We start from the raw sequence: 22,277 nt of genomic DNA, 5'->3' as shown, positions 1-22,277 counted from the left end.
CTTCCCTCGTCCCTGACAAAACCCTCATTTTCTTTTGATGTGTATGTGGAGAAGGGCAGTTTCTCAGTCTTCCTTCCAGCTAGGGCTGGTCATCTGATTAAGATTGGATCAATGGGCTACAAGCAGAAGTGCTATGTGCTATTTCTGGGAAGCTTCCCTAACAGAAAAAGGGCACACTCTTATCCTTCCTGCTGCCTATAAAGTGGACTTGATTGCTGGAGTTCTGGATACTTCAGCTGATCCTTGAGAAAATAAATAAAGGCTTGCCTGTTACATGAACCGGAGCCTGGAGGTGTTACACAGAAAGCAGTCAGGACCCTAGAAGAAGGAGCCACAGCAATGCTTCTAATAAATCTGTTCAGAATTGTCAGAAAAGCAAACTTTTTAGTGAACTTGAGACTATTCTATCACAACTCAACATATGGATTTGGGGCTCAGTATTCAATCCATGTCAATGCTGAAATGACACACCAAGGAGCAGCCCTTTTCCTTGAGGAACTGTGTGGCTTTTGCCTTTGTCTCACCCTTGCCTTTGATCTGGGAGACAGTCTTTGTGTGTGTGTGTGTGTGTGTGTGTGTGTGTGTGTGTGTTAGTTTCTGCTTTATAACAAAGTGAATCAGTTATACATATACATCTGTTCCCATATCCCTTCCCTCTTGCGTCTCCCTCCCTCCCACCCTCCAGGCGGTCACAAAGCACTGGGAGACAGTCTTTACAGAGGTGCACAGGAGTAAATCTGTGATCCTTTAAATTAATGGCTCTGAATTTTTCTTTGAGAGCTAATCTGCCAAAGCCTGACTACTCTATTTTCTCCCCGACCCAACACTCAATGTCACTGCATCTTTATGTTTCTTTCCTCACAGGAAGACTTGAGAGAAGAACTAAGACAGTATAGTATTATAAATACAAATGGAAGAGACTATATGAGAAATAATGATCAATAAAGTTTGAGACTGTGGTAGACACACTTCTTAAGCGATACTTCATGCTGAATTGGGATTTATTTTGCATGAGTACTTCCAAAGTTTCCTTCCTTTCCTAAATTAAATTACAAATGCTTTCATACTTGTTGACTCTACTTTGTTTTTGATTTGAAAGGCATGACTTAAAAAGATATCTTTACTTGTAGTTTGAGATTCTATGGTTTCAATAATTCTGGAACTTTGGGTCTAACTAAAACCATTTCAGAACATTGCATGAAGAAAAATCATATTAAAATCTGGATACAGAATTTCCATATTACGTTCTAAATTATGAAGGTAGACTCATTATTCTTGCTCTTCATTAAACAGATCCACTTTGAGTTACTTCTGCTCACAGATACCTACAGCATTTCTTTGAGATTTGACTCTAGTTTAATTATGTGATACTATAAATTATTTGCAATTAATGTGAAGAAATTGTTTCAAAGCCATTCAGGCAAAATCTGTGACCACAAAGCAACTTCTTTTTTTTTTTTTTTTTTTTTTTTTGCGGTACGCGGGCCTCTCACTGTTGTGGCCTCTCCCGTTGCGGAGCACAGGCTCCGGACGCGCAGGCTCAGCGGCCATGGCTCACGGGCCCAGCCGCTCCGCAGCATGTGGGATCTTCCCGGACCGGGGCACGAACCCGTGTCCCCTGCATCGGCAGGCGGACTCTCAACCACTGCGCCACCAGGGAAGCCCCAAAGCAACTTCTTGATCAAGAAGCAAGGGACTGAAAAAAAAATCCAGGAGAACTGTTTACCGAAGTTTTTTTGGCAATACTAGAATTTCACACTACAAAGAAATTAACATAAATGCCTACAATACTCCATTCCTATGATATCTATAATGTTGCCTTATAGCTCAATGTATCAACACTGCCAAATCCTTGCCTCTTGGAATGTTTTTCCAGCTAAAAGGATGACACTGATGCTGTCAAGCATTACACAGAGACAGTGGTATAAAATAAACTAACGACACAGTAGTAACGGTCATGTGCACTTCTATAATAGAAACCTGCATTATTTTGTTTCTGCCTTTCTTCAACCTTTATAACATTGTTTTATTCTACTTCACTTTAAATAGCTATTTTATAGTTTAAAACAGATGAGACATACGAGGCAATCTAACTTTAAAAAATTCTACTTCTCTATTGAGAAGTTAAAGTTCCTTTCTAAACTAAATACAGACTTCATAACATGGGTCAAATAAGCTTAAATACAGTCAATCCTCATTATCCACCAATTCCGTATTTGCAAATTCACCTCCTCACTAAAATTGATTTGTAACCCACAAATCAATACTCATGGCACTTTCACAATTGTTCGCAGGCATGTGCAGAATGGTGGAAAGTTCCAGTAGCTGGTCACACAAGTTCCCAGCTGAGGTCAAATAAAGTGATATTGGGCTTTTCTATTTCAGTTTTCCAGCATAGATAAGCAGAGGATGGAGACAGTAGGGGGTAGTACACAAGTACAGAAGTGCAAGCCGAGGGACTTCCCTGGCAGCTCAGTGGTTAAGAATCCACGTGACAATGCAGGGACACAGGTTCAATCCCTGGTCCAGGAAGATCCCACATGCTGCGGAGCAACTAAGCCCGTGCGCTACAACTACTGAGACTGCACTCTAGAGCCTGAGAGCCATGACTACTGAAGCCCATGCGCTAGAGCCTGTGCTCTGCAGCAAGAGAAGCCACCGAAATAAGAAAGCCCGCGCACCGCAACGAAGAGTAGCCCCTGCTCACCGCAACTAAAGAAAAAGCCCGCGCGCAGCAATGAAGACCCAATGCAGCCAAAAATAAAACAAATAAATAATAAATAAATTTAAAAAAAAAAAGAAGCACAAGCCACTCTAGCTCTGAGGTCAGGAGGACAGGGTTTAAAACCCTTCTCTTGTACCTGTTAGTGGGACTGCCTCAGGCAAGTCATTTAACACTTCTGAACTTCATTTTCTCTGTGTAAAGTAAAAAAAAGTGGAATCTACCAGGATAGGTTGTTTTTAGGATTTACAGTTATACTCTATGTGGTTATATATACTTCTCCTCGGAGTAATGGTGCAATATTCACTAATTGAGTGTTTATGGCAACTTTATAGAACATAACTACCATGAATAATGAGAATCCACTGCATTTAATAAAGTGCATATGTATTCAATTTTCATGCACATAAACCTAGAAATATATAAAGAGAATAAGTGTGAATAATATAAATTATATATATAATATAAATTAAATATTTCAAATAAATGAAAACTACTGTGTAATTATATAACAAGTTTACTTGAATGCTAATTTCTCAGAAATTTGCCTCAGATAATTATGAGCATAAAATATATAGACATTTACCCATCATTCATGTGGTCAACAAATTCTCCAACTTCAGTTAATTGGGATGGCAAAGAGATAAAAGTTGAGGATTCCACAAAAATGACACTAAAATAAATGAAAAAAGGATTATTTTGAATTCTACTGTAACAAATTTCAGATGACCACAAAACATTCTTCTTTTAAATTATTTTCCATCATTCATAAACTATAATTAGAATCAGAATAAATTACAATTCAAAAAGTCCATGTGCTCTCATTCTGCAACTCAAAACATATGCTAGAAAGAAAAGATCTGGAATGGAAATAGGTAAAAAATGCTATTTTTATATGGAAAGTCAACACTGAATTCTCATAACAAGGAAATTTAGAGCAAAAATGACCACCCAAATTATATTCCAGAAAGAAAGAGGAAATTACACACTGGTCTTAATACACTGTCAGAGCTATACACAATTAATAATTTCTAATCCTATTTCCAGAAAAGAGAAACGTTTCTTTCAGGAGTGGACATGAGATTTGGGTACCTAGTTAAATCAGTGCATTAATAATTATGCCATCATCTGGAATCACATAGAAATTCCGCCCTTCCTATATAATAATGCTCATTCCTTCAAGAAACAGTTTTGGAGACTCCATTATGTGTTAGGTGTGGGACTAGGTACTGGAAAGTACAAACATGAATATGTTATCCTCTCAGCCCCCCACAATGTAGAGAAATGATACTCCAGCAGCAGGTGAAAGATATCATGAAGAGTCATGTCAGGAATGCCTAATCCCTCCTGCAGAGTTGAACAGAATCTGTATAATATTGTTAAGAACAGATTTATCCAAACTTGATTTGTTAAAGGAAACCTTTTTTATTATGTAACAGTTATTAATATCTCACAATACTAGCTTTACAATGAAAAACAGATCAGTAATAAAATTAATCAAATGTTTTAGTCTTAAAACACACACACATTCACAAACACACATATACGAACTAAACTGCAACACATTTATATATCCTAACATTTGAATGTTGACATCAGTTTTTGTCCTTTTGTTTTAACTTGATATTTCTGGTGCCTTCATATAAGGGTTGTAAGGAATTTTATAAATATTAAATAATAAAAAGTTTTAAACAGACAAAATTAACTGTAATAAAATGTAAACTATGAACAATGCAAGCAATGTATCAAACTAGCAGACTTGCTTATATCACTGTAAAGTTACAGTTAAGCAAATGTAGGAATAATTCCTCTCCAGAGAGCAATTTAAATGTAAAGTCATACACTAAATTCTCATTTAAATATCATAAAATTATGAGGCAAAAAACAAAATGTTTCCTTTTATTTCTATAAATCCATGGTGAATCATTGGGCAATTTACTTTGGTGATAATTTGTTCTGGCTAAAAAACAATCACACGGATAATATTACTTGACACACAAATAAAAAACTAAACCACTATAACAAATATTAGATTTTTCATATACTATACATGTACCATTTTGAGATAAAAGAGCATCTGTATGCTTCTGTTTGAAAAGTGCCTGCTTAATTACAATGAACCTGCTTTCCTCAAAATAGACATATTAATTGTAAAATGAAATATAAACTGTCATTAAAATGGAAAAAGATCCTGTTTCATTACTGCAGTTTCTAAATCAGTGGTTCTCATACTTCAATGTGCATTACTATTATCTGGAGTGCTTGTTCAAAATGCAGATTCCCAAGCTTCTATTTGCATGAATTCCGACTTAGTCTGGCATGGGTTCCATTTAAAACAAGATCTCCAGGTGTTTTTAAAATAGCCTGTCTATGGATTAAACTCTGAGTAATCTTGACTTAGACCAGCACTGCTCCAACATTAATGCACAAACAAATACTCTGGAGATGTTGTTAAACGCAGATTCTAACTCAATTGGATTGGGGTGGGCCTGAGAGTCTGTTTTTCTAATAAGCCCCCAGGTGATGTTGATTTTGCTGACTCAAGGATGACATTTTGAGAAGCACGAGTCTAATCTAAAACAAAAAAAAACCCCAAATATTTTAAATAATAAAACCAGGCCACCAGAAAAAGAAAAACAGGGAATGGTTTAGAACGACCATATATTCACTACTGTATAAAAGCAACAAAAACACTGCAAAAATTTGTCCAAATTAACTTTTTCAGAATTCTAGTTCACTAAAGAAAGGCCTGCAGCAATCTAAGTAGTGTTTATTCAAGAAAAGCTGCCAAACCTTGGCAAGAACAGTAGAGTTTGTGGCCTTGTAACTTTTATGTTGTAACTCTCCCTCCACCTTTCCACAGCACTATAGTAGCCTTGAAAACTAACAACCTTGCAACCAAGGTAGTTGTAAAAAATGCTCAGGCTTGCAGCCACAGGAGGGAACAGACTGAGACTGGAGCTCTTCAAAAAAGTCCCATCCCTGATCATTGTTCCTGTGTAACCCATCTCACAGTTCCCTAGAAGAGCTCAATATGCAAGGTGTTGTCTTTAATCAAACTGACTCAAAGAAAAACACCTATCCCCCAAGATGTTAGTTGAAAACAATCAGTAGCAATTATGCTACTGATAATTGAGGCTGCAACAGCAATTGGATCAAATAACAGCCTGACAAAACATAAAAGGAAGATCTGGGGACAAGATGCCCATAGGCAGAGTCGCCACAGCTTAGTAGAGACCCAAAATATGTCAAAGACCTTCAACCCCACTTATGGAGACAATTAATAAAGAATATCTATAAAGAGATATTATACAAAAGAACTAATTATAAATTCTGGACTTAGAAAGTACAATACCTGAAATAAAAAAGCACTAGAAGGACTCAACTGCAGGTTTGAGGTGGCAAAAGGACCAGTACACTTGAAGATAGGTCAAGTAAAATGATTAATTCTAAAGACTGGAAAGAGAAAAGAATGAAGAAAAATTAACAGAGCCTCAGAGAACTGTGGGAAACCTTCAAACAGACAAACATAAGCCTAATCAGAATCCTGAAAAGAGAAAAAGAGGCAGACAGAAACTGTGAAGAAATAAATGAAATCTTCCCAAATTTGATGAAAAGTATTAATTTATACATCTAAGAAGTACAAAAAATTCTATGCAAGATAAACCCAAGGTGATCCATAGCTAGACAATAAGAGTCAAGTCATTGAAAGGCCCAGACGCAGTAAGAAGCAGAACAAAATTGACTCAATACCTATGTTGCTCCTCAGTAAGATTAACAATAGAATTCCCATTTAAACCCTAAAGAACAGAATGCAATGGGATGATGTATATACAGTATGCTGAAAGAAGACTATCAATAAGGAATACTATATACAGCAAAACTATCCTTCAAAAATTAGGGAAAAATTAAGATATTACCAAACAAACAAAAAAATGAAAGAATTCATTGCTAACAGACCTACCCTACAAGAAATACTAGCAGAATTTCCTCAGGCTAAAGTAAAAGAAGTTAACTCTAAACCACATGATGAAATAAAAAGCATAGGGTAAAGGTAACTACATAGGTAAATACATAAAACAAATAGGCTATAAATGTACTTTATTTGCAATCCTTTTTGTTCTCCTTTCTGATTTAAAATAAAACAGTGTAAGACAATAAATGTAAGACTGTTTTATGGGCTTATAACTTATAAAGATGTAATGGGTATAACAATAATAGCACTAACAAGAGACTAGGAAAAGGAGATACACTGAAGCAAAGTTTCTGAATTCTACTGAAATTAAACTGGTATCAATCTGAGCTAGATTATTTTAAATTAGGGTGCTAATTATAATCTTCAGGATAACTACTGAGAAAAAAAACTAAGAAAACATCCAGTAAAAGAAACAAAAATTTTAAAAGGCACACTAAAAGTAAATATTTAAAACAAAATCAAGCAGTAACAAAGAAACAGATGAACAAAGACACAGGACTTATAGAAAACAAGTATCAAAATGGCAGACATAAACCCTACTGTATCAGAGATTACATTAATTGTAAAGGGATTAACACTCTAATCAAAAGGCAGATATTGACAAAATGGAAAAAATAGCTTAGAAAAAAGACAAACATTGGTTCAAAGACACAAACAGACTGGGAACAAAAGAATTAAACAAACAAACAAACAAACAAAAAATACCATGCAAACAGTAAAAAAAAAAAAAAAAAAAAAAAAAAGAGAGAACTGGAGTGGCTATACTAATAACAGACAAAATAGAACTTAAAGCAAACATTGTTCCAGCATGACAGCATGAGAACTCCATGGACTACTTACCAGGGAAATGAGTTAAAATATAAAAATCAACTACATAAACTCTCTTGAAATGATCTTGAGGGCATATAGCAAAAAAAAAACCCCAAAAAACAAAAAACACACACCTCTTCAGTAATATTTACTAAATTCAGTAAGAAAAGATGCAGTCTGTGGCATCTGAACCAAGACCACTCTCTTCCTCCTCCTTCCTCACCCAATTAAGACATAAACTCTACTCCAGACTAGTACAGCTAAGAATATAGGGCTCATTCCTCCCTAGCTCTCAGATAAAGAACTATCTTTCTGAGAGATGTGTGACATCAACATTTCTCATCCTACCCCAAGTACATGCTGCTGAGGCTAAGTTCTGGGCAAACGCAGCTGAGAGGAGCCAAGGGGCTCCCTTCTGCCCAGCACCAAATCATGGACCACAGGCTCTACATGGATGTGAAACTGCCATTGCCCTACCTTATAAAGTGGTGGATCTATGCTGGAAGAAGCAAGCCAGGAAGACCTGAAGCTACTGTCCCCCATCCCACCTAGCACTCAGCTCCTAATGTGGGACTGATTCTCCAAGAAAAGTGTACCACTGTCCCCAGTTCCACCAAGAGAGCCGTGGCTCAGAGATTTTGCCTAGAGGGAGAAGCTGACCTTAAAGCATATAGTTCTTAATCTCGGGCTTCCCTGGTGGCGCAGTGGTTGAGAGTCCGCCTGCCGATGCAGGGGACATGGGTTCGTGCCCCAGTCCGGGAAGATCCCACATGCCATGGAGCGGCTGGGCCCGTGAGCCATGGCCGCTGAGCCTGCGCATCCGGAGCCTGTGTTCCGCAACTCGAGAGGCCACAACAGTGAGAGGCCCACATACAGCCAAAAAAAAAAAAAAAAGAAAAGAAATTTAGGGCTTCCCTGGTGGCGCAGTGGTTGAGAGTCCGCCTGCCGATGCAGGGGACACGGGTTCGTGCCCCGGTCCGGGAAGATCCCACATGCCGCGGAGCGGCTGGGCCCGTGAGCCATGGCCGCTGAGCCTGTGCGTCCAGAGCCTGTGCTCCGCAACGGGAGAGGCCACAACAGTGAGAGGCCCGCATACCGCAAAAAAAAACAAAAAAAAAACAAAAACAAAAAGAAATTTAAAATTTTACTTTAAAGTACATTTAATATGAGATTGTTAATAATAAGCAAATTCTGATCATTTTTTGTAAGTGTAATATGAAAGACTAGGTCACTTATTGTTATATTGTTTATAACATTAAAATAGTCTCTATATGAATTATTTGGCTTTAAATTTCCTTTCTTACTCATTCTCTTTTATTATATTTTATCTTTAAAAGTAATATATGTTTACGGTAAATTACTGATTTTACAAATTTTATGATTGGCCTTAAATTTCTGAGTTCATATGCCCACTGCCTAAGTTTGAGGGCCACATTCAAATAAGAGAGGAAGGAGTCAAAAGTCCCCAATTAACAATCTTGTCCTCTACCAAATCATGCATTCCTCACAAGAAGTAACAATTTTAATTCAATCTGAGATAAACCATAAAATAACAATAAAATATTATAATTTTTTGAGAAACATACAATTATAATATTCTACCAATTCCAGGAACTTTGAGATTTACTTTTAGTTCTACAACTAGAATAAGTCTAAACATGTTCGATCCTGATTTCCTCCGAAGAACTGCAGTCATTTGGTTTATTTAAGGGCATATTTTAATACTGGATTAATGCCACATATTCTGGTATTTTTTTATTCCTTACATTCTGATATAACACTTTAATAAAACTAAGGTAAATAAAATTCTCCCTCACTGAACATGGGAACCATAAATTCACCAGCTGTTTTTTTTTTTTTTTTTGCAGTATGCGGGCCTCTCACTGATGTGGCCCCTCCCGTTGCGGAGCACAGGCTCCGGACGCGCAGGCTCAGCGGCCATGGCTCACAGGCCCATCCGCTCCGCGGCATGTGGGATCCTCCCAGACCGGGGCACGAACCCGTATCCCCTGCATCGGCAGGCGGACTCTCAACCACTGCGCCACCAGGGAAGCCCTCACCAGCTGTTTTAAAAAAAGAATTTTTGTTTTGTCAACAATAAATGACATTGTTAATAAGAAATTACCAAAAGCCTAGACATATAGTGATTTAAAAACTGGAAATTATCAACTACTAAAATAATAAGCATACATACAACTTCTAGTCTCAACACAAGTACTGCTGTAAGGAGCTGATTTTTAAAGCTGGTGGAAACAGAGTTCATAATTTAAGCGATACATAAGGTAAATTTATAGAAAGATATTTTTCTACTTGCGACCTTAAATAATACTTAAGCAACTTATTGTCTTTTAATTTCAAATATATGCTGTTGTTATTGTTGTTGCTAAATCTCAAGATGCACAAATGCACGTTTAATGTGCAGTTTTAATTAATCATGATGCTTTAGGTAAAAATAAATTTTCCGCTTGAATCAACATTTCACTTTTGGAAATTAACAGATAGGATAAAATTAGAAGTTAAAAAGTCTATTAATTATAAATTTTAAAAAATGAAAGAACTGTAAATCTCAATAAACAGAAAGCTTAGAGACAAAATTCATAAATTTGATATGATCAGCCTTAGCTTTGTAGAGATCAAATAGCATTTCAAGGAAAACTGATTTACCTTCATTATTTGTTCTATTTTACCTGCTGATGCTTATAAATTTATAGCAATGTAAATATATAAAATTTCTCCTCAAAACAGTTCATGTTGAAGAAAATTACATACTTCTCTTAAGATTCAATATGGCTAATTGCAATGAATTTATGTCAAAACAATAACTTACCTGAAGTCCCCAGCAGCGTGGAAGGGATTTTTAACATTCACAGTGATTTCTTTCCATTTATAACATGGAGATTTGCATTTTATAGTTGCCTAAGGTAAAAAAAAATAAATAAAACATACAATATGATAATAACAAAAAATAATATCCTTAATTATAAAAAACAAACTTGGGCTTCCCTGGTGGCGCAGTGGTTGAGAGTCCGCCTGCCAATGCAGGGGACACGGGTTCGTGCCCGGTCTGGGAAGATCCCACATGCCGCGGAGCGGCTGGGCCCGTGAGCCATGGCTGCTGAGTCTGCGCATCTGGAGCCTATGCTCCACAACGGGAGAGGCCACAACAGTGAGCGGCCCGCGTACCGCAAAAAAAAAAAAAATGAATGACCATAAGCTAAATAACATGCACTTAGTAAATAAATTTATGGAACTATACTTAAGTTTTATGAAACATTTTAAAATAGAGTATCCATTTTATGAAGCCAACAGCTGGTTTTAGGACCATCAAGATTTGAGCTTCTGCTGAGTATAGATATTTCTTTTATAAATTTTGTAGTCATATTTAAGCATGGAAATGACCAGTATTCCTTCCTGAGCATGTTACAAATTTCAGAATCAAGTGGGTTGTCTTTTTCAGGTAAGTGCCTTATGTCTCCAGATGCGTATCATAATTATGGACTTTATCTTAATTTTCTTATCTTTTATTTTCTTTTTGTTCCAATTGCCTCCCCCTCATTTAAAAAAAGTCTCCTTGATATTACATGTACCTCATAAACTACTTCAACATGGCTTTTGGATGGGATGGAAAATAAATATATGACACATCAATGTCAGTGCCCAGATGGCTCAACGAGAATAATGAGGAAAAAAAGAAACAGAATGGTTTTCTAAAAGTATATTTTCACTTCTATGACAGTCAATCTATGATTAGAGCTAAATTTAGTCATCAAGTTAGATGCAGAAATGTTTGTTTATATGCTGGTATAGCTGTTTAATCTTTTCTATATAAATGATATCTCAGGGAATTTAAATCCACAACTGGCAGAAAGAGCCATTATTAATCATGATTCAGACAGAATCTAAGACAGGATATGGTGCACATAGATAATTATATAATATCTGATAATGATAAACCTACAGATTTTTTAAAGAAAATAAAATATTTTCTGAACCCTATGTGTAAAAACCAAAGTCTTTTAAATTATTTAGTCTAAAAAGATATTTTTATATCACCGAGACCAAGATAAACAAACATACCGACTGATCTCAAAGAAAATAAAAATAATACAGGTCATAGATGAGAACGTAAAAGTCAGAATATAAAAACCAGAGATGCTTATTAAGATATTATAACTCCAGTTTAAGAACAGGACGCTATGAAATAGAGATACTCAATGCAAAAGAAAGTATTCTTATAAATATATATAGGAGATCACCTATCTATCTATCTATCTCCTAAAGGAAACAGTTGGAAAAGAAGGCTTGTTGATAAAGAGAGAAAAAAGCAATGAGCTGAAAAAGATGAGTGATAAGATAGGATATACAGAGGATCCAATTAACAGGTAGTATCCAACAACTAAAGGTTGGAAAATGAGAACAATGAAAATGGAGGGGAGAGAATGATGAAAGAAATTATTTAAGAGAATTTTCCAGAGCTTATGAAAAACAAGTTCATAATTAAAAGACTCACTGTGAACCCAGATAGTGAAAGTCCCTCCTTGATGCATTCTGGAACAATATCACAACACAATGGAAGATCCTAAAAATGTCCAGAGGTGTGGGAAAACAGAATTACAGTAGACTTTCCCATCACAAATACTGAATACCATGAGGAAGTGGAACAATTATCTCAAGAGTTACGAGGAAAAACCTTTTCATCTTGGAAAAATATACCAAGCAAAATATAAATCAAGTGTAAGGGTAGTCAAAAGACATGCTTAAAAATAAAAATTTTAGGAAATTTACCTCTCCCATACTTTTTATTAGAAGGTTTCATAAAGGAAGTTTTTTAGTAAATAAGTGAGTACATTAAGAAAGAGAAGGATATTAGTTTCTATCCAAAGAGAAATATAGAGTGCCCAATACTAAGCTCTTCAGTAGGTCTGGAAAGCACTCAGTCCAAATAAGAATGAAAGGTAAAGTGCTCTAGAATGTGGTATACTTGAAGGAAGGATTTTACGCACTTCTTTAGAATTTATTTTCTCAGCTTAAAAAAATAATCAAAAGATGCTTTGTACACTGATTGCATAAGAAATATTTACAAAACACATTTTTACTCTCGGAACAGTAATGAACAGAGGATAAAACTAGTGATGTTTGGTGAGAGGGTGATCCATCTAGAGTAATAAGTAAGCAAGACCATCAAATATTATAGCTATATATCAAGACATTATTTCTGAAGTTGACATAATAAAAATACTGGCAAAGATATATAGATTATTTATATTTGTGGAGGTAACCATTGGAAGAACTAAAATTAGACATAGTTGAAAGAGTTAAAAGTAGGCACTCAAGAAGTGGATCTCTAGAGATGGGAATATGAGGGTAGAAGGATTTCCTTTGCATGTTAAACTCTTCTGTATCTGAGTTGTTAAAGCAGATGTAAATTAAATTTTGATAAAAAAAAGATAAGGAAGTTGAAAACAAGAATATATGTATATGTACAATATGGTCAAAATATGAATACATATATTCATGATTACATGTATAAGTGTACATGGATATATGGTCAGTTAACATTCACTTGGCATGTGTTAAAAACCTCAAGAAGCTAATATTCATAAATATGTCTGTATTGATGCAGACCATTAAAGGTACAATGGTGAATAAAAAGAAAAAAGCACTGCTGAGCAATTAATGGGAATTCCGTTCACCCAAGTGAAATATTCTCACAAACCAACTCCCGGAGAAACAAAAATGATATAATTATATGTCATGGATCTTCAGGATTTCTTACAAATAGTCAAAGTCACGTTTCACTGAATGCCAAGGGCTTTGTATGAATATGATATACACACACACACACAGTATTGCAGGTGTTAGTTTAATAAGAGTACTAACTCTGGATTTACATTGGCTGGTTTTGAATCTCTATTTCACCATTTAATAGCAGGGAAAATTGGGCAAATGATTTAATGTCTCTGTGCCCAATGTCTTCTTTTGTAAAACGAGGACACTAGTATGGTTGCAAGAATGATTAAATATGAAAAGGTACATAAAAGTGTATGCTATATAGATTTCATACATAACAAATGTTTAACATATATTGTTTTAATATTTACATATAAAATGCATTTACTTTGTAAACATCTAATTATGCATATGCTATAATAAATACATACTTGTTCATATAAAAAGACTGGAAAGAAATGAATAAATTAAATGTGTTTATCTGATGGAATTCTAGACAATTTTTGTTTTCCTCTTTATACTTTTCTGTTAAGTGCAAATTTTCAACAATGCAGCTATACAGGTTTTACATTTATAATAGAAACTATAAATTTAATTGTTAGTTTAACTAACAAGAAAAATGGTCTTAAGCTAAGACATCAGAGGTTTAGTGTGGTTGTTAGGAAGAATTTCCACATCATGAGAACTTTGAAATACTGGAAGAGGCTATCAGGTTTATGAGTGAACAAAGGGTCGGGGGGGGGACTTTAATCCTTTTCACTTGAAGGGCAGAGAAGAGATCATTTATCAAAGTCCTGAGGGAAGACAAATGGTACTGTGACAATGTCCAAATGAATTTGTATTACCAAAGTTGTGTTTTATAACAGACATATAAGAAACATAACTTGGAAAACGAATGGGCTATTTTTACAAAGAGTTTTATTCTGGGATTTGATTTATAATATAGATAGAGGTGAGTGGAGAATTGTTTTTGTTATATTTAATTCAATCTGGACATAGTCTCAACCATGAATATTCAGATTTTATAAATTATATACTCCTTTAGCATGGAGCAGCAACTGAAGAAAATGAACAGAGGCTAATGACACAAGTCAAATGTACTACTGCAACTGGGTTTCTTCGTATTTTAAATACAATTAAAGCTGGCTCCCATTTCCAGTTATTTCTGTGTTTGATATATTAGAAGTAATAAAGACTACATGTGAAAAGTAATTCAGGTTAAGGTATAGTTCAAAAACCAAAAAGATAATTAGCAGTTATAGTCTGTTGCTTTGCACAAGGAAAAAATAATTGAATACAAAGACAATGACTAAAATTTAACACTGGTTAAAGTCCATTACTGGTTATCAAATCTGTCAACTCCTGTGGTACTGACACAGCTATTCTCATATCATCGTTGTAATATGTAATAAGAGTATTTGCCATCATTAACACATTAATATATGAAGTAGGATTTGTTGATCTAGGAAGAATTATATATTATGCTCGTATTTAATTTCTCAAGACTATTCCCTGAGGGTTTCATTTGTTCCTTATTTTTGAGAATGGTTAGTAATTGAAACATTCAACAAGTATCATGTGAACAGAATCAAATAAAAATGAGACTATATATAATACCATCACAATTTGGGAGTGTACATGTATGTATATATCCATACATAAATATACAATGATAATGAAGTGATAGAGAAAAATGGAAACATTGGGGGTATCTTTGAGGTAGGATTTTTAGCCTTTACTTTTATTTTTCTTCATTCTTTCATAGTTTCTAAATTTTTACAATGAGCATAAAGTGCATTTATAATCAGAAACAACTAAATATTATATATATATATATATATATATATATATATATATATATATATATATATATATATATATATATTTAGCACACACTGGTTCCAGTTTCCTGGACTAGGACTGTAGTACATAAAGAACTTAGAGGCTATTCTCTACGGACCATATGCATGCAAAATAAATTAAAATTAAATGCATACATAAAAAGCAAATGCTTTATATTGTTAGAACTGTTTTAACAAAATTGGTGAGAAATCTCAGTAACATATGAATAACTTATCTATATCAGCAGTGGCGATCTTTTCATTACACATATATATCTGTTAAAAACAAATCCAGGGACTTCCCTGGTGGCACAGTGGTTAAGAATCCACCTGCCAATGCAGGAGACACCAGTTCAAGCCCTGGTCTGGGAAGATTCCACATGCCGAGGAACAACTAAGCCCGTATGCCACAACTAATGAGCCTGCACTCTAGAGCCTGTGAGCCACAACTACTGAGCCTGGGAGCCACAACTACTGAAGCCCACGTGCCTAGAGCCCATGATCCACAACAAGAGAAGCCACCGCAATAAGAAGCCTGTGCACCGCAACGAAGAGTAGCCACCGCTCTCCGCAACTAGAGAAAGCTCTCGAGCAGCAATGAAGACCCAACTCAGCCAAAAATAAATAAATAAAATAAATAAATTTATTTTTTTAAAAAACAAATCCAGCTCACTCTTTTGTAATCATTACACACATTAAATCTCTAGGGTTGATATGTTCAGTGAAGCAAAATTAAAAGAAAAGAAACACTTACTTTGGAGAAACTGTCACAACCTTCCCTTGGGAGAGGGAGAAGTCAGTGGCATCTCTTCCGATAATTGTAGCATTATACACTAAGTTTTTCAAGCTTGAATTTTTCAGTAGAATCTATGTTGAAGAAGAGGATAAATGAGATCCTGAATTTTAAAAATATACAACTTAACATTTCTTATTTTTATCAAAGAGTTAAATATTTTAATCATGAAAATACTTACTCCTAGTGTAGTAACTGGAAGAAAGCAGAATTTGTGTTCAAAGATAGTGTGTGTGTGTATTATTGATTTTTTTCCAGAAGTGGGCAGGGAGAAAGAGCTATCAGTCAAGGAAATGACAGATGTAAGAACACCTGATCATTGAAGATTTGAAATCCAAAGTTAGCAACTTGGATTTTAATTGTACTGCAAAGGGAAATCTTTAAAGAATTTGAAACAGAGAACTTACATAATCCAATTTACAAAAAGGTTACTCTGGCTGCTCAGTGTAGAAAGCATTATAAGGAGTGTAGGTTTAGTATCAGAGGTCCAGGCTGAAAACAATGGTGGCCTCATTTAGAAGTGGTAGTAGAGCTAAGGGTTGGCTGTCCTTTCCTTCCTGATGCCAAGATATGGAGAATATTCGAGAATGAGTTACTTCATTTTTAGAGAGCATTTCATGAAAAATGTGAGTATATAAGTGTTTATGCAGAATATAATGGGGATTAAAAAATATACTCATTAGAACGACACAGAGTTATCATGGAAAGTACTGACCCAGAGGATGGAGAAGACCTGAGGGAAGTGAATGGTTGGCCAAATTAGAGTAAGGAAAAGGTGACAGCACTTAGGCAGTCCAGGAACTATAGTCATAGATAGAATATGGTAGACATCTGTTGAAAGATAAATTAACTACTTTTATATTTCAATAAGAACTTTGGTAACCACCAAGACAAGTATGTTGTTGCCGAAGAGTTTCTACCCTTTGTTTACCCTCAAATTTGGGGCTCTCATGTTGCTTACCTGTTTACAGATCTCAGTAACAATCGAGGCAAGACTCCTCTAGTGTCTTATTTTTTATGTATGTATGTGTGCATTTAAAGTATTAATTAACAGATCTAGTGATTTTAAGTCACAGAGAGCTAATTTCCATTTTCTGGAAGGAAATGTTGAAAATAATAGTAGATGTACTATGAACTGTTACTGGTTTATACTTGGAACTTCCATAACCAGCCCTGAGATCTGAAGAAAGCTACTCATTCTCATTATGTCATACACACACACACACACACACACACAAATAAATTTATATAAAAATAAATAAACAAATAAATGATGCAAAGGCATAGGGCCCATCTGTGGTCAGATTATTCCACCCAACTCCAGGATTTCATGTAGGGGTCATGTGAGTGGTAGATGGGGAGAAGGGAAAGCTGTTCAAGGAAAGAAAGCAAGTTTTGGAACCTCAATTCTCCTTTTGCAGTGACAGCTATTCTTTAACTATTGTGCTCCTGTGTAAATTTTGTTTCAAAAAGTAAAAAAAAAAAAAAAAGATAGTTCTATTGCTTTTAAAAGTATCTCAGAAAATCACTGCACTCTACATTTTTTCACTGATCATTATATTGTTTAATGGTCCCAGTATTCTATTTGTGACACATAGCTACAAAAATACTTTTTCAATTACAGTAGCCATTTCTTGAGATTTTTCTTTATACTGGAAGGTTGAAAGGGCTGATAGGAATGACATTCTACTACTTAGGCACTGCCATTTACGGTGTTGATGCATACGGGCAAACTATGCCACAGATTCTTAGCAATTTCCAAATCAGTGATTTTCTTGAATGAAATTTAAAATCAAAGCATGTTGTAACTGATATTTTATTTTGCATTTCTATTTAATTTTTATTGTTTTCTTCAAAAGCTGTTTATTATATTTGTGAAAAATAAAAGCTCTACATAGAATCGCATCTATAATCTTAAAGTGTGAACATTATTCTTAGTAAAAAGTGTGGAAAGAAATCATGTTTCCATTTTAATATGCTTTAATCTGATTTTTAACATCACAAATAAAATTTATGTTTAAAAATTAGCTTGTGTTATTAACTTTTTCAAAATAATGATCAAACGGCATAAAGAAATTCAAACATGTGTACAGAATTAGAAAACTAGTAATAATACTTAAGTGAAATAAATCACCCCTTAAATCTAATTCAGACCTCTCCTATCTTCGGCAGGCTTAAGCAAAGCATTTCTAACTCTTCAGAAATTTGATTCTGAAGTCAAAAGTCCTCTTCATTGTAATTACAGCTCTAGGCCAGTTAGTACCCAAGGCCCTTAATTATCATTGCACGTAGTGAATTACGGTACAAAATACTGTTGAAAAAGTTCTCTGAACAGTTTTGTTATCTCTTTTTCCAACAAAAAAAGGGAAAGGAATAAAATTTTTAAAAAGGGATCATATCTCAATGTTTGCTAACAGAAAATCAGGAGTGGCTTTCCTTTCCCTAAATTGAGCCCTTTACACTTTGAGACAAGGACCTGAGTTTTTCCTGATTTTTAACTGAATTCTTATTAACCATCACTCATACAGTCACAGAGCCTGCACAGTTATTTTCTCAAAAAGGTTACATCTACAAAACACCAGGATGTATCTTTTGAAGACCAAATATGGACATGTTTTGCATCAAAAGTATCAAATTACCACCCCCCAGCTTAACATGAGGAATACATAAAACAGCCTGAGGACAAGGAATAAAAATGATCTGACCAAAGAGGTAAATTAACTTCTGTACATAGTAAGATTCTAACAGCCCAGACTGTCCTGAGAAAGAAGGAGAGAACTATAAATCTGGTTGAAGATTTTATGAAAACTAGTAGAAGGAACAGTCTTAAACAAATATAAGAAATCAAACTGTATGCTCAACATATTTCACAAGTATTCATATGAAACATATTGTTTGAAAACCAAAGTGATGTTGATGATCCCTGACAAGATATTTCTCAATCAAAGAAAACATGGACTTATTTATATAGTTTTGTCATGGTCAAAGGACTGAAAATTTCATTTTTAATTTTTCCTGCATATTAAAAAATTCACTGTTACACATTTAGCAGCTCCAGCATATATAAAAACCCTTAGTGGGAATTAATAGTGGCCCTGGTCAGGAGTGCTTTCATTACTACTTCCCTTTCCATATCCTCATTTGAACAAAATCCATCTGGATGTGTAAAGTTCCCTAAAGGAAAGCCAAGCATACTCTGATCACAAGTTTCTACTTACTGCATCAGTCTTCTTGTACATGAAATGGATCTCAAGTTTCCTGAATGATTTGCCCTTCAAAGTGCTTAACTTTCATTTTCCATCTCCCCACCCCATTCCTCAAATGAATGAAAGAGTCATCATTTCATTGCAGGTAGTGACTACTATTAAGGAAAAATTCTCCATTTCACTCTGCTATACCTTTAGTTTAGAAGGAAAAACATTTAAGGCTTATTTTATCATACTGATACTTTTGTTAATTTTGGGTTGAGAAAGAAATATCTAAAACCCACTTAAATGTTTAACTCCACGTATATTTTGGCCCCAAAGATATCCTTACCTCTCTCAACACAGTGTCATGAAGAGTACAACGAAAGGGCACCACCTTCTTGGGGAGATATGCAGGAAGTCTTTCATACATGCAGACACAAAACATGAGCATCAGGATTGGATTGGGATCACAGATGTCAGTAGCCTAGTTTCAAAGAAGAGAATTATAAATTACAGGAAATACAGATAAAATATATAAAAAGAGCTAAAGCACAGTACATCGATTGTTGAATTACTTAAAACATCTTAAAATGTTATTGACAATGATGCTGAAATGTTGCTACGAGCAAACAAAATATTGCTGTGAATCAGAACAGCTTCACCTATGTGTTAAAAGATAAATTAGATGTATTCTAAATATAACAATGACCTCACAGCCTCAAAGATGTCATAAAAGCTAGTCAGAAGTCAGATAAAATACTGTGCACTAGAAATACTGACTAATGTGATTAAGATACCATCCCTGACTTAAAGTATATAATATGGTAAAAGGTAATAGTAGACAAACTACTAAGGTAAAAGATGGCAAGAGGTTTTCAAGCAAAAGCCCAAAGGAGGAGGTAGCAGATGGGATGGCCTTGAAGAATGCTTGGATTTTAAATAAGTTGGTGTTTGGAGTGAGAAAAAGGTATATTCTATCAGAAAGGTAAAGAACTCTAGGACAAGGATATAAGAAGTATAGTGTTCATTCGGGAAAGAAAAAGTACAATCCGAATCACGCATAATAAGATAAGAAGGGGCCAGTTGTGGAAGAAAAGACTAAGGACTGCCACGGCCACATAGAGGAGGGTGTGGATGCCAGGGTGAGGGACTTGATTTCAGAACAAGGAATAACACAAGAGCAACAATTCGGGCAGATCAGGTAGGGGCAGGGGGAGGGTGGCTGGGGAAGTACTTTGTCTAGAACAAATCACAGTAAGGCAGAAAATGTAATTATACTGATAAACAACATAAATCAGTGCTGGTTGTTGGAAGAGATTTGAGAGAAAATCCAGAATTAGAGAGGAATAACAGCAGGGACAATCAACATAGCCAGAATGTGCATTAAACCCCAAATGTAGAGTCAGGAGCAGAAGGAGGAAGGATTCTTTCTCTTAGTTTATGTAGTGTCTATGATCTCCTAGAGAAAGGCGGAAGTAGTGGGGAAGCATTATTCACAGCAATGAAGTATTGGGATTGGTCTGAGGCAAAGACATATAAACACCACTGATCAACAAGCAGCTCTGTCATTGTTAGTCAACAGGAAGCTCCTAACATTTCCAAAAACTGAAGATCTACTATGACTTAATGGCACACATTCACATAGCAACTGAAAATGATCTGGGCCTGGCTTGAAAACACAAATAGTGCCAGAGCTAAGGATATCTAAAGTGTTATGTGGAACTAAAGCACTTGGTTCTGAAATCTGGCAGCAGTTACCACAAAATAATGACAGCCCCTTTGATCATCTGCTAGTCCACATTCCTGAAAACATTCTTTTCCTTCTTTGAAAGAACACAAAGGTTTATTCTTTCTTGTTCTGTCAATAAGCAGTAAGGCTAACCAGTAAAGGAGCCCAGGGAGGAGATTATTAGGGGGAAAAGGGGGAGCCTTGGCAGGGTAGAAAACTGTTAGTGAGTATGATGTGAGGAAAACTGAGAAATATATCAGGACCTCAAAGTTTCTCATCAGTATTCTGTCATCTCACATTTGTTCACTAAAGACAATGTTAGTCAACATATATAGGAAAATTATTCAACATAAGGACAAACTGAAAAATGGAATACAGAGTTTAATTCCCACGAAATGAAGAATATGGGCCAGCCTCTGGGTGTGATCCAAAGAGAGCTATCTACAGTGATGGGAAGTATGTTCACTGGGGAAAGGGTAGAACTAGTGGCAGGATACTCTGGTTCCCAAGTCTGAGGCCAGTAAAAGTCTTCTGAACAGTTATAGTGACTACAGCACACAATATATAGGCAGCAATACAAAATTATTCCAAAAATTCACCTTTGAAAAATGTGTAATAGGATGAAGAGGCAGTATTTTGGAAATGAAAAAAAATGTTTATCTTAATTGAAAAATACATTTGATAATCAGGGTATTAGAGTGAAAAACCACAGAAAAGCACAGTCTTACCTTTATGATAAATTTCAATGAAAATAACCTAAAGAAATTGCATTTTAGTCAATCCTAGGCTTAAAAAGCCAAATGTCAAAATAAGTTATGTTTGTTTAAAACAAGATTTTCATGTGAGATGTATTTCAAAGATAACCATCACTTTCTATACACAGTTCTAACCTAGAAGAACTTTACTTGTATTGATCCATTTTTCCCCTGATGATATTTTCAAATTGGACTAACAAAAGACAGGGAATTTTTTTTTAATGCCATAATAGAGGAAAATGGTTGAGTAAAAATCTAGTAAACTAAAATCAAGTCCTGCTACCACAAAGTGCCATAATCTTTACTAAATCAATTGGTTTCTCTAGGTCTCAATGTCCTCATCTGGGTTTAATTTGCTATGACTTCAAGATATCCCAGCTTTCAAACTAGATACCAGTCAAAACTAGTAGTACCCAATGACATACCATAATCCTACAGAGAACACTACTGGTTGCCTTGCCAACAGCAATTTTCTCCTTTCTTCTTTACTAAGACTCCCAATTTTTGTGGCTGTTCCATTACCTTTCTCAAACACTGGTTTAACTACAAACATGGGATGCAATTATGGTCCATGATATACGATGGGAAGTATGCTGTGGGACCATTGGGAAAGTTTACTTTATGGAAAATGAGAAGCACAAGAAAAGGTCCTATTCAATCAGACCAAGAACAGCTGTATAATGGTGTTATGTAAGATTTTCAGCAGGAACTTTGTGGTTATTAGCGCACATGC

At 35.2% G+C, this 22,277-nt stretch overlaps 1 protein-coding gene across 1 annotated transcript in view; it reads right to left on the bottom strand.

Annotated features, from left to right (window-relative positions):
• CFAP47 (cilia and flagella associated protein 47) overlaps nt 1-22,277 on the bottom strand; it is a gene marked incomplete at both ends in the record, with an annotated part of 271,498 nt that overhangs the window by 143,734 nt on the left and 105,487 nt on the right. The window contains 5 exon segments of the mRNA XM_079727989.1: nt 3,309-3,395; nt 10,336-10,424; nt 14,610-14,700; nt 15,834-15,946; nt 19,410-19,544. Of these exon segments, the coding sequence (XP_079584115.1) occupies nt 3,309-3,395; nt 10,336-10,424; nt 14,610-14,700; nt 15,834-15,946; nt 19,410-19,544 (515 nt within the window).

This window comes from Hyperoodon ampullatus (genome assembly GCF_949752795.1).
Source record: "Hyperoodon ampullatus genome assembly, chromosome: X".
In the NCBI taxonomy this organism is placed as follows: domain Eukaryota; kingdom Metazoa; phylum Chordata; class Mammalia; order Artiodactyla; family Ziphiidae; genus Hyperoodon; species Hyperoodon ampullatus.
This window is presented reverse-complemented; position numbering and strand designations above follow the sequence as displayed.